At 36.5% G+C, this 17,969-nt stretch overlaps 1 protein-coding gene across 1 annotated transcript in view; it reads right to left on the reverse strand.

Moving 5' to 3' along the window:
• Window positions 1–17,969, reverse strand: part of wnk4a (WNK lysine deficient protein kinase 4a) — a 69,087-nt gene extending 51,118 nt beyond the window's left edge. Inside the window, exons 1-2 of the mRNA XM_067369399.1 lie at window positions 17,896–17,969; window positions 17,068–17,706 (exon numbers count right to left, since the gene is read on the reverse strand). Of these exons, the coding sequence (XP_067225500.1) occupies window positions 17,068–17,679 (612 nt within the window). The 5' untranslated portion in view covers window positions 17,680–17,706; window positions 17,896–17,969. The remainder of the gene's footprint in view (window positions 1–17,067; window positions 17,707–17,895) is intronic.

The following is a 17,969-nucleotide window of genomic DNA, read 5'->3' on the forward strand; positions in this document are numbered from 1 at the left end:
GTTGATTAAGAAATGAAAAGCTACACACTCCATCAGTTAGAGATAGAAGAACTGTTGCCGAACATATAGCATGCTAGAAAAATAATAATCACTGCAATAATGATCCAATCATAGACTCTGAAACATTTGTCTATTTAAATCCAAAAAGCAACTTTTTTTTGGATGTGCATATATATATTTGCATGCCATCATTTACTAAATTCCACACATATATTGGGGCCTGGTCATGGGGGTCTGCAGAAGTGTGCTTCAAATCCAGGCTGAAAATGTTTTGGCCCAGTTCCACATGGGTGTTACATAACCAGTGTTGATGTTAAAGAGCTCCACATGGGTAGGGAGCACCTGTCAGTACATTTATTAAGATGAACACAAGCTGTGCAGGAGTATGCCACCCTCACTGCATGCACTATAAAGACCCTGAAATACTTCAAGAGATTTCGAATCATTTCGAACAAAATCAGGCCAAAATGAAGTTCATTTGGAGTTTTTTTGCCAAAAGCTTGCCAAAGCGAACTTCCTCTAAAAAATGGTGAACATCTTCATACTACCATTGTTTCATGGCGATGATGTAATAGGTAGGTGTGGCTCTGCAGCTCTGCCTTAATTGACATGAGCTCTTTTACCAGTTAATTTTTTTCTGTTCAGTCCGTCAAGGTCAGACACGAGTACCAAAACTCCCATTAAAATCAACAAGTCTCTTATTTACATTATAGTGTTTGCACTGTTAGTTATGGTGAAAGTATTCGTTATTGTGCAGAAGTCGAGATCACTCAACATGATCTGTGATCAGCTACATGCTCATCACTGCAACCTTTCATGCCACAATCTAAATATAATGCTATAATCAACACTTTTTACGATAAAAAAACTGTAAAAACGTGCTAAAAGTTTTCAAGACTTCCACATGTAATACTTTCATATGCAAAGTTGTTAGCCAATCACAGCAGTGGGCGCTTACACCGAAGTCTCACAGCAGACACGCCCCTTAAAACAGAGCGTTCAAAATCAGGGTATTTTATTTTTTTAACTTTGACCATTTTTGATGTAAAAATCATACTAACGTTATAAGTGCACCCCAGGAAACATTACATAATAATGAAATAATGCAGTTCATGACCCCTTTAAAAATCAATAAAAGAGACAGAAGAGGAAGCTTTTTCCATCAGGATATATAGGAAATATTTTTTTTTTCTTATTGATTTTGTAGTGGAATGTGTTCAGGACATGTTTTCATAAAACTGACCCTATTACAGCTATCATAGAGTTTATCTATCCTTCAGCTGGGTTACGTTTCAGTGTATTTACTGACTGTGGTGCTGTACAGTATTCATCAAGTGGATCTAGGCTGCACAAAATGTTCCTCTATATCTGTGTGTGTGTGTGTGTGTAGGAACACAAGAGGCTTTAAATGAAGGTTAGTTTGACAAGACTTATCTAGAACACAACAGTGTCCACCCACTTTTTATTGACCTTGGTTCCAGAAGTATTTTATATATAGGAATTTAAAAACATTTTTCATCAAAGACTTCCAAAGCATGGACCAAACCAATTAGATGTGAGATGAAACATAACACTGCAAACTTTGATTCAAAGAAAATAACAAAGTCTTTCGTGAGGGAATCAACTACACTTTCCATGCAGCACTGTGAATGACTTAATTGAAATATTATTGCAATTTAAAAGAAATGAGCATAATAGAATACTTTGATTATTGCAACTTAAAACCATCATATTAGAATGATTTCTGAAGGATCATGTGACACTAAAAAGTGGAGTAATGATGCTGAAAATTCAGCTTTGATCACAGGAATTTTAAAATAGAAAAGTTACTTTAAATCATTTACAAATTATTACTCTTTTTACTGTATTTAATCAAATAAATGAAGCCTTCTTTCAAAAACATCAAAATAAATATGAATTATTTGAAACTTTTAAGTATATTTTAAGTATCTAAAACATTGAGAACTATCACTAATATTAAATGTGGTCATAAGAACAACAGTTATTCAGTTCCACAACTCATGTCAGCACTTATTATGACTGTACCTTGTTCTGGAAACACACTGGCAAATGACTGGCATTGTGCACTAATGCAAGAGCTGATAGTGTTACTATTTATAAAAGCAGTGGCAGGGACACATGCTGTGAGAGAAACTGATAGTGACCGACACAGAAAGAGGGAGGTGAGGCTGAACAGACTGAGAGGAAGATGACTTTGGGAAGAGTCCAAAATATAGGTTAACACAATATGGATATAAGCCTTCATGTCACTCTAAGTGACTGTAAGTGATGGTTGTCCAGTGAGATATTTCAGTCTTTCCCAAAAATACAAACTGAGAAGAAGCATTATAGGAAGACTTGACATTCAGACAAATTATGAAGGAAAAAAGAAATATAGAATCAGAAAATGCAACAAAGCCAAATTCATAATCAGTTCAATTTAGAATAAAGCACAAACCCGCCTCCTCTCATTCACTCGTTTCATTTGCTCGAGATAAACATTGTTTGTGTTACAGGGCTTGAATTTTGGCGCGGGATTGCGCATATTTTACTCATTCCAGTAGATTTGGTGCTCACGCCCAAAGTGCGTGCACATTAAGCCGCCTCTCAGTATTAAATTGAGCTCTCTTTCACTGCTTATTGCACTTAAACAGTCAAATACACACAAAATAATGTAAAAATGCTGGTCTTGGTGAGTATTCACGTAAACACAGTCAGTTATGTCGGAGGTCGGCAACCTGCGGCTCTAGAGCCGCGTACGGCTCTTTAGTGCACCCCTAGTGGCTTCCTGGAGCTTTTTCAAAAATGTATGAAAATGGAAAAATATTTTTTGTTTTCATATGGTTTTTGTAGGAGGACAAACATGACACAAACATTCTTAACGTTTTCCAATGCTGTAAAATAAATATTAAATTTCAACATTTCTGTCAACGAAGATTTGCGTCATAGCTTGCGACACGTTTCAGCGCGGCGCGAAGGTATGCATCGACGTCACTTTCCCGCCGAAAACACGCTCCCTCAGCAGGACTGAGTGGCAAAAGAACCTGCTGCGTGACTGGATTTAATTGGGGAAACTGAGAAAATGCGAGTAAAACAACGAATTACGCTAAAGGTTGGACTCGAAAGTTTTATAGTATAGTTTTTGTCAGTGTTTATTTTAAAACACACAATTATGCAGAATATAAGGTGGAAAATATTTAATTGATGATTTGTCAACATAATATATAACAACACAATATATATGGAAGGATTTTACGTCAAAATCCAACAATTTGACACAAAATGATCACTCCCAATCCATGTTTCTCTGCCTGGAGTCCAGTTGTTTCTGTGAATTGCACCGATCCATTTGCTTCTTTTTTCTGTAGTTCTCAGCAGTTTTTAAATATATACCTCAGGAATACCTCATTATATATTTGTAGCCTACTCATTTTGATAGTAGGCTAATATAGCTAATATACTTACAGCCTGTGTTGCCTTCATAAAAGGCTTATATAAGGCTTTTAATTTTTTTTGCAGCTCCAGACAGATTGTTTTTTGTTTTTTTGGTCCAATATGGCTCTTTGAACATTTTGGGTTGCCAAACCCTGTTTTAAGTGAATGTAAACAGTTGAGAAAGAAAACGCATGTGTAACAGTATAATGGATCCATGCATCAGGTCTTAAAGTGACATATACCTGCTGCCAAATTATGAGATAATATTAAAAATATCTGTATGGCGGTTTCGATGTCAAAATTGTGCCCAGTAAAGATGCTGAATGGCTACTAACTTTGGAAAATCACTAGCCACAGTAGCTGGTGAGTAAAAAATGTCCATGTTAATCTTAAAGTCAAGCCCTGAATTCTTTAGTCACTATTCACTGTCATTATATGGATGAGAGCAAGCGAGTTAAAAAAAAAAAAAAATGCTCCTTTTGTGGTCCATAAAAGAAAGCGGGGTATACGACTTAAAAAAAAAACACCAGGGTGAGCAATTTAAGGCTTCATTTTCATTTTAGGATGAACTATCCTTTTAATGTCCCCCAGCAAGTAGAAAGAGGCATCTGCGGTACAGGACACACTGCTGGGCTTGATTACCTGCCGCAGAGTAACGTTCACTGCAGGCTTGTTCTTGTACAGTGCTGTCTTAAGAAAGCCTCCGCTTTAAGTGTTGGTGGTTAGTTCTGACAATTGCCTTTTTCAGGGCTTGGGAAAGGAGGTCAGGACTGCACATTTAGCCATCTCTTCAGAACATGCAGTTCTTCTATAAAACTTATGATGTACACAACTCTAGGGTTAACAATTTGCATTAAATATAGCAGGTGGTTTAAAAAGGCCAGAGCAGCAAAAGGTAACAGACGTCATGAAGCACAGATTCATGCTTCTTGGTTCATGGGCTGAATTTTCACAGCTGGAGATTTTGTGTATTATTATCTTTGACCTGTTCTTGTGAATGACCCCTAATCATTACAGGACAATCTCTCTGAGTATCATTAAACTTTACAGTTATTAATAAAATTGCTGCAATCTCTCAAATGAGGGCAAAGAGTCTGGTTGCAGGTAAGCAGTCTATTCTCAATCATTATTAAAGAAGACATTTTAATCAAATGGAAATTTGATAGTCATTCACAAACATTTCCTTTTATTTAACTACATATATCTCTTAACCCTTTACAGTTATAAACAATGTTTGGAAAATCATACACTGAATTGTTTTTTAAGTCAGAAATTGCTACAAATAATTACAAAGTACACTCTAACAAATGCTGGGTTGAAAATGGACAAACCCAGCAATTGGGTTGTTTTAACCCAGCGGTAGGGTTAAATGTTTGCCCAACCTGCTGGGTAGTTTTATTTAACTCAACTATTGTTTAAAAATTACTGTATTGCTTAATTAAAATTAACCCAAAGTATGTTGGAAATGAACATTTATTAATGTTCAATGAATAATTATTAAACAATAAACATTTATTAAATTGCTTATTAATACATTTATATTAATAAACTATTAAACTATTAAATTTCTATTAAGAAAAAAACATTAAAGCTTATTAATAAACATTCACCTTTTGTCTATTATTGTTGTCTCTAATTGCATCTGGTTTTTAATTTCCCAACTATTTTGGGTTCATTTTAAGCTAGCCATATAGCAATTTTTAAACAATAGTTGGTTTAAATAAAACTACCCAGCAGGTTGGGCAAACATTTAACCCAACCGCTGGGTTAAAACAACCCAATCGTTGGGTTTGTCCATTTTCAACCCAACTTGGGTTGTTTTTAACCCAGCATTTTTTAGAGTGTGTGTGAAATTTTGAAGTTGAAAGAGTGAAATAATGTTTTCTTGTAAAACATACTCCAATTATCTTTGTCTTATTAACTTCCATTTTACAGTGTATTCAGTGCTGTTTTCAATCAAATGTGCACTAAAGATGGAAAGGTTTTTGTTAGTGTGACCAAATTAGTCAAATTAAATACTTATTGTGACTTGAATAAAACAGTTCATTCAGATGTTACCACTTTACTGTGTAGTAGTTATTTACAGTCTGAGACTGCCAGTGAAAATACTTCGATTAAGACAAATCCACTAAGACATACTGCCACAATTTCATCCCAATGGGGGATATAATGGAATAAGAACAGTTTCTTATTCATGCTATTTGCCTACATTATGTGGTCTGGAAAAACTGCTGCTTTCTGGCAATCTGTTTGGTCCATTTCCATTCAGATTTATTGATTTTCTGGGTATGGGTGTTTTCATGAGTCAGAATGACTCAATGTTTTCCTCAAGCTGAGAGAAGGACATAAAAGCACAATGAAGTGATAGTTAGATCGCTGGCAGTGTTCATTGGTAGAGAAACGGTTTGGAAACAGACTGGCCTCTTTGTTTGTTCTCTGTTTGAAGGTTATGCTCTGATACTCTTACTTTCTCCCTCCCTCGCACACTCTCTTTCTAATAGACGTCTCCTGTTAAGGGAAAAAACGTTTTATTTTAGTTGAATGGAAACACAAAATGCACTCCATTAGAACACTTTCTCCATCCTCACGCTTGTTCAGACCCCTTCAACACTGAGACCGATCGAGTCGGAAACAGTTAAGGCTAAATGAGTCATTCTTATGGAAATGTGCGGTAACGAAGATTAGCAGGTTTTTGAATGTTGAGGTTGTTGGTCGCCTACAGTATATAAGTTGTCTGACCTACCTATTGTACCTAAGATACAAAATGTAAAGATAACACACTGTAAGATATTTGTCATCGTTTTTGGGCTGACGTCAAAGACTCGTATCAGTGACCTCTAGGTCTAGAGTCATGTATATTCAGCAAATCTTGGATGCATCAATAAGGGTTTACAGTTAGTGTAATATGCAAGTTGCATAGATGTAGGTCAAACATTTTTGTTGTTGTTTTTATAGTTGTTCCCTTGTAAAAAAAAAAAAAAAAAAGAAGATCGTTTAGTGCACTTCAAATCTTAAAGGTATATTCTAATCATCTTTGTCACGCTTTAATGAAGTACACTTATTTTGTTGACTAACATACTAAAGCACTTAAAGTACTTGATTATAATTTGTAGTGTTATTCGATTTACATTTGAAGTGAATATATTTTAAATGTACTAAATTGCAACTTCATTATTACAAATATGTAATTAGAAATATATTTAAATAGAAAACATACAAGTTTCAATATAAATGACATTAAAGTATATTTTAGTTCATCATAAATGCTTTTCATTACATTCAACAGTTAACTATGTTTCTATACTATATTTACACAATAGCAGAAATTACATATAAAGATGTACATAAGTGGGTCAAAAAGCACTCTTAATTTCAACTAATTGCATTTAATATCAGTTTAAACTTAAATTTCTTAATTTAATTGTAAATAGAATGCAATTAAGTGTCAGAAAACAATACATTCAGTTTGCACTTAAGTATATTCTTCTCTTGAAAAGTATGCTAAATTGTACTTATTTTCGCAAGGTTTGAAATGGTTAATAGGTTTAAAAGAGATAGTTTTTCTGAATAAGAAAATTCTGTCATCATTCACTTATTTAACACACACCCTTATAGGCCATTTAAATTATTACTCATTAGAATCCTGCTGTACATTTTTGCTCATATTCAAACTTTTAAAACAACTTTATATGTGTTACATAAAGTATAGTCTTTCTTGTTACATAATTGCACTGCATCATCAGCAAGCAAATGGTCTGCACACACATATTTGCGGCTTTTTCACTAGAAACAGATGTAATCTTCCTATATCAGTTGGCACAGAATGTACAGTCATACATGAACATAGTGTACAGCAGCTCTACGTGAGGGTGCAGGCGTTTTAACATCACTGCAGACCCCCACCTCTTTTTTTTTTGCACAGAAAAGGAATATATTTGTCCAGCAGGCAGATGCTGATAAGATACAGGCAGACATTTTGAAAGACCCCTTTTCTTGGACTGCTGAAATAAACTCAAGCTGAAGAAGTCAGATAAACAGCAGCTATTTGTCAGTACATAGTGCTTGATGTGCTCACATGGATGTCAAGATGTTAACCACAAGAAAGGGCATGTAATAATGCACTCTGAAATAACAGGGCATTTTGACAGAAAAATTACTTTGTTCATCAATCAAGGCAATTTTAAGCACTTATAGGATGAATCTAGTAAAAAAAAATGCTATTATATAATCTTTCAGTACTTAATTCTTTATATTGCATGTTAGCATTTGATGCACTGTGTGATGTAATATATATAATATATTCAAGTCGATTGGTACACGTTTTCCCAGTCATGTCAAGTGTTTCAATCAACCTAAATTCACCCTATATATGTTCCCCATTGTTTTACTTTTGAAATATCAATAATTAACTATGAAATAAGTTGTTCAAATTCAGTCCAAATACAGATGTCTCTCATAGCTTTGGGTCACCACTACTTTTAGGGCCCTATTTGAATGATCTAAGCACATGGTCTAAAGCGCACGGCACAAGTGAGCTTAAGGCGTGTCCGAATCTACTTTTGCTAGTTTAAGGACGGGAAAAATGGTCGCCGTGCACGGCGCATGGTCTGTATGTGTAACAAGCAGAGTGTACGTGCCTTTTGCTCATGCTGCGCATCTTACTAACGCACTCATTCATTAACAAAACAAATATTGCACCATTGACTTCAGACCAGGTTTCAGTTGGCCAATGGCACAGTCTATTTCAGTTGCCTCAAAATAGTTACGCGCCAGCAATGCGCTGTAACACACCTCGTTTTCAGACCAGCACGCCCATGGGCGACAATGTTCTGCTATGCAAACTCTTTATGAGCATGACATGCATGCTGAGAAATTAATGATTATGAACGGGGTTCAATTACATACACTCATTAATCCTAATAAAATGATTGATCTGAAACCTTTTTGTCTATTTAAAACAGTTTGAGTACCTGTATGCTGCATTAGATTCAAATAGCATTAACGTAGTGATTTGGGTTTAGTAAAAGTTAACCATTTGTGGCTTGTCCCTTGTGAAAAAAAGTACACTTTAGTATACTTTTAAAAAATAATTTATTTATTATTATGGAAATTATATACTTTAAAAGAATATACTTGAGTGCAAATGTAATGTGTTTTTCAACCTTTATTTGCACGTTATTTACAAATAAATGGAAATAAATGGTTAAAGTGTACTGTCGAATGTACTGACAACCATTTATGATCAACTAAAATATACTTCAATGTCATTTCTATTGAAAGATCTAAATGTAATATCAGTAAAAATTCTTTAAAATATATAATAATTAAATAAGTGTATTTTTTTAAAGTGTGACAAAATATTTTAAAGTAAAATGTTAATTTGATATTATTACAAAGTGCACTTTTTAAAAGTGTACTTAAGTGTGTTAAGAAACATAGTCATTAAAGTGCACTCTTATTCATTAATATTATATTACCTGCAAGTACAGTTTTTTTGTTTGTTTTAAACATACTTTTAAGCATTGAAATACACTGCAAGTTGACAATTAAGCACACTTCTTTTCCATCTCTTTCAGCAATAGTTTCTTGTGTTCATTAAACATGCAAATGTAGTATGAAGCAACAGATTTGTAACTAACCCTCTCATTAGTCTGAGAGCAAAGCAAAGGAAAATTCCACAGCAGAGTATCTGAGCATCAGCTGTAATCTATTCTCTGAACTACAGCACTGCGGTTTTACTAACACACACAATGTTTCATTGCATTACCCAGCAAAGCTTTAGACCCACAGGAAGTGAATGGCCAAGGTCCAAGTGCTGGGTAACTGTACACGGGACGGCTGACTGGAAATTTACAGAGGTCCAGACAGGAGAAAAAGATGTAAATGAGGGCAAATATTAGATTTGTCTCTAAGAAATGACAGCAGAAACAAGAAAACACCCCCCCAAAAAAAAAAAAAACTAAATAAAAATATTCTTTTTGCTTGGAATAAAATAACATGTTGTTCTCCTTCCCATTAGGCACTAATGGCAACGCCATTCATATCTTTTTCAGATGTTCAACACTTAGCACTGAATACTCTGACAGTGATTGTGCTCTTGGCCATATTCCTTGTATAGTATGTCCTATTTGGCAAAGCTCTGATAGGAAACTGTTGCAGGGTAACTATGTTTTGCTAAATCCACAACACTGTCATGCTGTTCCCATGTTCTTACATGTATGTTCATATCTGTTTATATTGTAATCATCATATTATGAGTGCCAATATATGCAAAACGATATTATGTTACTGCCTGCAAGTTTTGCGACACTTTTAAAAGTGAAATGTCCAGTAAGTGGCACTAAAAGCACATTCAGGTTTATCCGAAGCAGATGAACATGAATCTGGCATCGTTTCATTCCGCACGTATTGTTGCAGTTCAGAAATTAAATGTCCGCTGAGTGGCGCTAAAAGGTTAATTCTCTATTGCGTTTGAAAATAATGTAGCACTTACACTAAACCTAACCGATAGTGTTAAAGGGGACCTTTGTTATATAAGTCTCTGGTGTCCCCTGAATGTGTCTGTGAAGTTTCAGCTCAAAATCCCCCACAGATCATTTATTATAGCTTGTCAAATTTGTCCTTATTTGGGTGTGAGCAAAACACACTGTTTTTGTGTGTGTCCCTTTAAATGCAAATGAGTTCCCGGCCCCTTTCCAGAAGAGGGCGGAGCTTTAACAGCTCAACAACAACAAAGCTGGAGAATCTCACACAGCCAAAATGAGGATTGTCAGCAACGGTGTTCAGCCTTACATTGTTCAAACCGGAGTCGACACTGATGGAGAGACTCAGGAAGAACTTTTAGAATGAAACTGGATGTTTCTGAATGGTTAGTGGATGAATTGATGTAGTTGCTGTGGAGTTGATTCAACTCATCCACTAGCATGTGTCGTCATGTTCATCTTTTGTGTTGAATTGACCCTCGTTTGTGAAGCAGTCCGGCGTAAAATGACGGCATGACAACAACACTCTACTACAACAACTCTTCCTCTTCTCTAAAGCAGCCCAACATGGCCCCGCCCCCTTTGTTGCATGTTCTTGGCGGCGGAATTTATGTAAATTTTAAGGTTAGTGATGTCACTAACCGGGAAGAAGCTCGTTGTAGTCCCTACCTGCCTTTCGTTGTAGTCCTTAAACAGAGAATTCTTTATCTCCCTTTGCATGGCAGCGTCGAAACTTTGCAGATGTTGTTTATGCTCAAACAGCAACATTACACACTAACTAAAGTTAAAAAAGTGAAATCATAATCAAGGACCCCTGAAAAGGAACAAAAGTTGTTAGTGTTTTATTTTCTCTAGTGTTCATTTCAGCTGGAAAGAAACTGAAGTTTCAAAATAAGGTAGGCAGAGGCACGTTTTCTATAAACACTTCATTGAGGGACAAGCTCAGTGAAAGAAAATCTATAATGGTGGATGAGGTGAGAATGTACATAAACGGTTTAGCTCTTATGACAAACTGCTTGTAATGTTCCACATTTGTAAGTCTGCTAATTTGGGTAAAATTGTCTGATATGACAAAAAAGATGAAATTCTTCTTCTCCTGCAGTGAAAACCACCTCACAGTCTGTTGTGGTTTGGGTATCGGGGATACTGTGTCTGCAGCACCAAATGAGGAGAACTGATCTGGAAGGTCATCACAGGTTGTGTGTGTGGACATCCACAAAGCAAGATTAGAAAAGGTCAGACCACCAGCTGCTGGCGGTCAGCTCAAGATGATGTCATCGTGACCAAGCAGAGACGGCAGCACGAGTGACAGCAGCAGCCATCTGAAATCCCATCAGAGCTGATTAAGACCTGCAGAGGGACTCGCTCGTCTACACACTACTTTAGCTTAACCTGCTTTAACATGCAGCAGGGAAGAGTCGAATGCATTATTAAGGCATTTATAAGCAATTTAAGCAAAAAAAGTAAAAAAGCAAAAAAGTATTTAAATGCAATAAAAATAGGTTAAAAGGCAAATACATGTCTTTATAATCTTGCTGTGGTTCAATCCCTAGTTGAAGCTCACTTTGATGCCTTTAGTTGCTATTCAGGTTTAACTGAAACTAAAACCATAAAAAACATTTTCAATACTTGAAATAAAAGTAAACATCAACTGAAACAAAATATTTCAGTGAGTAATATACTTTGAAGTACTAAAATAACTACTAATTAAATAATAGTAATACAAAAAGTAAAAAAAAAAAAAAAACTTTACCTAAAAATTAAAATGAAGACAAAAATATAAAAAATAAAATCTATTCAAAATTCAAAATATGAACAAAAACCATAATAGCATATCAAGGGATAAAAGTAAACTTTGGGCTTGAGATTGAAGCACAGAAGTGATCTTTAAGGGATTAGTTCTGTCAGGACCATTATCGTCAAATATGATTGATAATTGGTTCTGTTCCGGGCAAGAACTCCCCGCGCATCTATGCAGCCTAGCAGGGAGAGCAGCAAATAACCCCCCTAGGGTAAACAGAACAGAACCGACACATGCAAATATAATTATTGTCATAATTTAACATGTACACATACAAACCAAAAAAAAGACGTTGGGACACTGTACAAATTGTGAATAAAAACAGAATGCAATGATGTGGAAGTTTCAAATTTCAATATTTTATTCAGAATACAACATAGATGACATATCAAATGTTTAAACTGAGAAAATGTGTCATTTTAAGGGAAAAATAAGTTGATTTTAAATTTCATGCCATCAACACATTTCAAAAAAGTTGGGACGAGGCCATGTTTACCACTGTGTGGCATCCCCTCTTCTTTTTATAACAGTCTGAAAAAGTTGGGGGACTGAGGAGACAAGTTGCTCAAGTTTAGGAATAGGGATGTTGTCCCATTCTAGTCTAATACAGGCTTCTAGTTGCTCAACTGTCTTAGGTCTTCTCTGTCGCATCTTCCTCTTTATGATGCACCAAATGTTTTCTATGGGTGAAAGATCTGGACTGCAGGCTGGCCATTTCAGCACCCGGATCCTTCTTCTACGCAGCCATGATGTTGTAATTGATGCAGTATGTGGTCTGGCATTGTCTTATTGGAAAATGCAAAGTCTTCCCTGAAAGAGACGACGTCTGGATGGGAGCATATGTTGTTCTAGAACTTGGATATACCTTTCAGCATTGATGGTGCCTTTCCAGATGTGTAAGCTGCACATGCCACACGCAACCCCATACCATCAGAGATGCAGGCTTCTGAACTGAGCGCTGATAACAACTTGGGTTGTCCTTGTCCTCTTTAGTCCGGATGACATGGTGTCCCAGTTTTGTCATTCCCAGTCCCAAATTTTGATTTGTCTGACCACAGAACAGTTTTCCACTTTGTCACAGTCAATTTTAAATGAGCCTTGGCCCAGAAAAAACGCCTGCGCTTCTGGATCATGTTTAGATATGGCTTCTTTTTTTAGCCAGCAATGGCGAATGGCACGGTGGATTGTGTTCACCGACAATGTTTTCTGGAAGTATTCCTGAGCCCATGTTGTGATTTCCATTACATTAGCATTTCTGTATGTGATGCAGTGCCGTCTAAGGGCCCGAAGATCACAGGCATCCAGTATGGTTTTTCTTGACCCTTACGCACAGAGATTGTTCCAGATTCTCTGAATCTTTGGATGATATTATGCACTGTAGATGATGATGACTTCAAACTCTTTGCATTTTTTCTCTGAGAAACTCCTTTCTGATATTGCTCCACTATTTTTCGTGCAGCATTGGGGGAATTGGTGATCCTCTGCCCATCTTGACTTCTGAGAGACACTGCCACTCTGAGAGGCTCTTTTTATACCCAATCATGTTGCCAATTGACCTAATAAGTTGCAAATTGGTCCTCCAGCTGTTCCTTATATGTACATTTAACCTTTCCAACCTCTTATTGCTACCTGTCCCAACTTTTTTGGAATGTGTAGCTCTCATGAAATCCAAAATGAGCCAATATTTGGCATGACATTTCAAAAAGTCTCACTTTCAACATTTGATGTTATCTATATTCTCTTGTGAATAAAATATAAGTTTAAGAGATTTGTAAATTATTGCATTCCTTTTTTATTCACAATTTGTACAGTGTCCCAACTTTTTTGGAATCGGGTTTGTATTTCAAGAATTAGTTTGATTCAGGGGAATCATAAGGCCAATCCTGACTGAAGAGAGGAGGAGCTGGGGATGGAGGAGGGTAATTGGCTCCTGAGAAATGCAATAGCTGCTGATAATACTGAGGAGCTTATATATGAATGCCGTTATAGGTGTCGTATTCCTATAGGTAGATGCAAGTCACCTGATGCGATCTTGACTGACGTGACCTGCCAGAACTAACTCTAACGCTGGATTTCACTCAAAAATGAAATTTCGGTCATTATTTTCTCACCCTCACTTCATTCTAAACCCTTACTCTTTTTTTTTTTTTTTTTTTTCAGAACTTGACATATCATTTTTATATTTTGAAAATTATCAGTCAATAGTGACTAAAATGTCAGTCTGTTTCTGTCACAAAACTAGCATGAGATATGGACTAATTTTATGATGCTTTTATGGTGTATTATTTGTTGTTATTGCATTGAAAAAGAGCAGTGCGAACATTCTTCAAAACATCTACTTTTGTGCTCAATGGAAGAAAGAAACAGGTTTGAAATGAAATAGGTTGACTAAATAATGACAGAATTTTCATTTTTGAGTGAACTAATCCTTTAAAGATCACTTCTGTGCTTCAATCTCAAGCCCAAAGCTTACTTTTATCCCTTAATTTAGTTCAAGCTGATATTACAGCAATTCCCTCAACAGACTAGGAATGTGACCTTCAGGCACTGGAAGCATTTTGAGTGTTTTGAATTATAGGCCACCTGCATATCAGCATGTCCTGATTCACCCTGCCCTGCTTCACACCTGTTCCATCAATCCCAGCGCTGTAATCCAGGCCTCACTTTCCCCTGAGAAACCCCCATCATCACAGGACAACATGATGCTAGAAAGCAGCAGGTGCAAAGAATCTACCTCACGTGCACATTTATTCCCTGTGTTTACACTTCTGAAAAACTTTGCAAACTCAGCCTTGTTCCACGCCTATCAGTCCTATCAAAACAAAACATGTTTTCCAAAAGCCATCGTAGTATTAAAGGGATCCAAACCATTAAAGGGACAGTTTCTAAACCGTAAGACTTTTGTTAATCTTCAAGACACAAACAAAGATATTTTGGTAACACTTTACAATAAGGTTAACATTAGTTAATGTATTAACGAACATGGACTAACTGAGCAATACATTTGTTACTGTATTTTGTTCATCTTTGAAAATACAGCTTTTCATAGTTCATGTTCATGTTAGTTCACAGTGCATTAACTAATGTTAACAAATACAACAAAACTCTGCTCAGATTTGCAATATGATTTTGAACTCCTCTCATCAAAATCTTCCAAAGCCAAATATTCCATACTATGCAATCGACATTCATTTTTCAGCTCTATTCCGAATAATTTGTTTTTAAAGGATTTGTTCACTTCAGAATTAAAATTTCCTGATAGTTTACTCACCCCCATGTCATCCAAAATGTTCATGTCTTTCTTTCTTCAGTCGAAAAGAAATTAAGGTTTTTGAGGAAAACATTCAAGGATTTTTCTCCTTATAGTGGACTTCAATGGGGTTCAACAGGTTGAAAATCCAAATGTCAGTTTCAGTGCAGCTTTAAAGAGCTCTACATGATCCCAGACCAGGAATAAGAGTCTTATCTAGGGAAACGATGGGTCATCATTCCGCTTACATCATGCGTGACCTTTCCAACATGATTACGTAATGCGTGGCACATCGCAGAGCAGATGAGCATTTGTGGTTAAAAAGTATTTTAAAAAATATTTTTTTTTAGAAAATGACAGATCTTTCACTAGATAAGACTCTTATTCCTCGTCTGGGATCGCGCAGAGCTCTTTGAAGCTGTACTGAAACTGACTTTTGGACCCTTTTTCAACCCATTGGTCCCTGTTGAAGTCCACTATATGGAGAAAATCCTGGAATGTTTTTCTCAAAACCCATCATTTCTTTTTGACTGAAGAAAGAAAAACATGAACATCTTGGATGACATGGGGGTGAGCAAATTATCAGGAAATTTTAATTCTGAATCTGAAGTAATCTAATCCTTTAAGGCATTTTAGCAAAACATCTGACACAAAGATGATATTAATATAAAACACAACAGAAATCTCCACTAAGTCTCCTGAGCTATAAAAGAGCAGTTATCCTCCGGTGGACTGTGAGAGAAAACGAGTTCCTGTACGTGATACTCTTAATGAACGCAGAGACGTGTGGAATGCATGTATTAGCACAGTTAAGTGTGGAAACGGTGGCACGGAAGAGTGACCGCCTGGCCGCCTGACTGTGACGTGCATGAGTGGACGACAGAAGTCTGATCAAGGTCAAAGAGAAACAGGAGAAAGTAGGCAAACCTAGATGTGTGATTTCACAGGTACAACATTTTCATGCCACAGAAACAGAGCAAAGACTGGCTTTTGCATAGATTACAGTGTCTCATTCAGTGGGACAGTCGTTGCACCTGATCCCACACTACTGATTAGATTAGAGCCTGACTGAACCTGAGAGAACAGCACGGCTCCGGAAGAATAAATCCCATTGATTTTCTCCAAAGAGATATTGATTTCAGTTAAACAATATCCCTTTCAAGACAGACATTACATGAGCTCTGATGTTGTTCGGTGATAGTATTCACTTCTGCACAAGGCAAAATTCAACATGATTTCAACTTCAAAAATCACATTTAACTGCCAAATTCCCAGTTAAAAAACTATAACTACACACAAATCAGAAAAAATTCACTGTTAACATGGAAGTGAAATTCACAGCAAAAGAGAAAAGGGTATACTTTACCAAAAAGTCAATATAAGTTAATGCATTAACTAACAATGAGCATTTGTTGCAGTGTTTATTAATCATTGTGAACAACTGTTAGTTCATGTTAACTTAAATCCATTAAATCATATTAATAGATGCACCTTTGAATTTCAATAATGCATTAGTAGATATTCAAATTAACATCAACTAAGATCAATAAATACTTTATTTCTTAGTTCATGTTAATTAATGTTAACAAATGGAACCTTCCTGTACTGAGAAAATGATCTTGCAATATGTTAATATGTTTTTATACTTATAAATCATTTATACTGTACTGTTGATTATGTCATTTGCAATGCTTTATGGGATGAGTAGCTTTTTCACTTGTAAAACAAAGGAAGAACACAATTTTGTATTCCAAATTTCAATGCCTATTTGTTTCGAATCATATTCTACAATGTTGTGATTCATCTCGAAGCCAGTTGGTTTGGTTCACTTCTCTTAATTTTAGATTTCTGTGTAGGACAGAAAGACAAAAACACAATCCACATGTGCTTTTCCAAGCATGCAGGAGTCAATTACAGAGGAAAGACTGATAGGCTTGTATGCCACACATCTGGAACATTTGCTTTTAATATATTGTATCATTTGTGCATCAGGTCTAAAATCATTATGAAGGAATTATGACTGCAAAACGACCTCTAAACTGCATGGACTATTCTACATAAACAAAACATTGCCATACAATTTAAGAAAGAGAGCTTACCTGTAACTCGCACCATGCCACTTCCACCGTGGTCTCTGTGTCCAGCCCCTTGTAGACCGTCTTGAACGACCCTCTCCCAATTTCAATGTTGAACTTCAGGTACCTTCCATCTGGAGAGGTGGCCACCGCTTTGGTCTCGATGTCCTCCTTCTCGTCCTGTTCCAGTCTGCTAAGAAATGGGCGTCGTGGTGCCACATGCTCGATCTTGGACCCCTCATTGTCTGAATCTGAGCTGGCATCCTGAGCAGGGGACAGAGGCGTCTGGACGGAGCTTCCCCAGTCCTCTGGAGCTGAATTGGCGTTGGGTGTATTAGACTCTGGGCTGGAGACCGCGGATGAAGAACTTGGAGATGGAGGGTCTGTTTTATCCTCCACAGATCTTCTCTCTGATAGTAATATGTTTTCAGAGGACCATGACAGCGCCTTGGAGAGTGTCTCCGTGTATATTTGCGGGTCAATATCCACACTGAGTTTATGAAGCACGTATGAGTTCCTCCTCGCGCTCAAGGAGTGCGTTCGCAGCCTTGGCACTCTGGAGAGACAGTCCTCCTCTAATTCAACAGGTAAACCTGGAAAACCACGTCCAGCGAACTCAACTTCGGCATGAGACATGATGAAGACTGCTCAAAGCATCACAAACTGCATGAAAAAGAGGAATAAACAAGCGCGCGCGTTAAACGCAAAGCATCAAGAACATTATGTGCCGTCCTCTTCTCCACTTTTACTTGAAAATAACAGCAAAATTGGGTTACAATAATAACAGCATAAGACATATAGTTCTTTATACAGAATAAATATAATATAGCGCGCTAGTAAACTTAGATTTACCTTATTTAGAGCAGTCTGAAATGATTCCAGAATTGAAACAGCACATGTCACTCGCTCCGCATACGCGCATTCTG

The sequence above is a fragment of the Chanodichthys erythropterus genome, chromosome 19 (genome assembly GCF_024489055.1).
Source record: "Chanodichthys erythropterus isolate Z2021 chromosome 19, ASM2448905v1, whole genome shotgun sequence".
NCBI classification, from domain to species: domain Eukaryota; kingdom Metazoa; phylum Chordata; class Actinopteri; order Cypriniformes; family Xenocyprididae; genus Chanodichthys; species Chanodichthys erythropterus.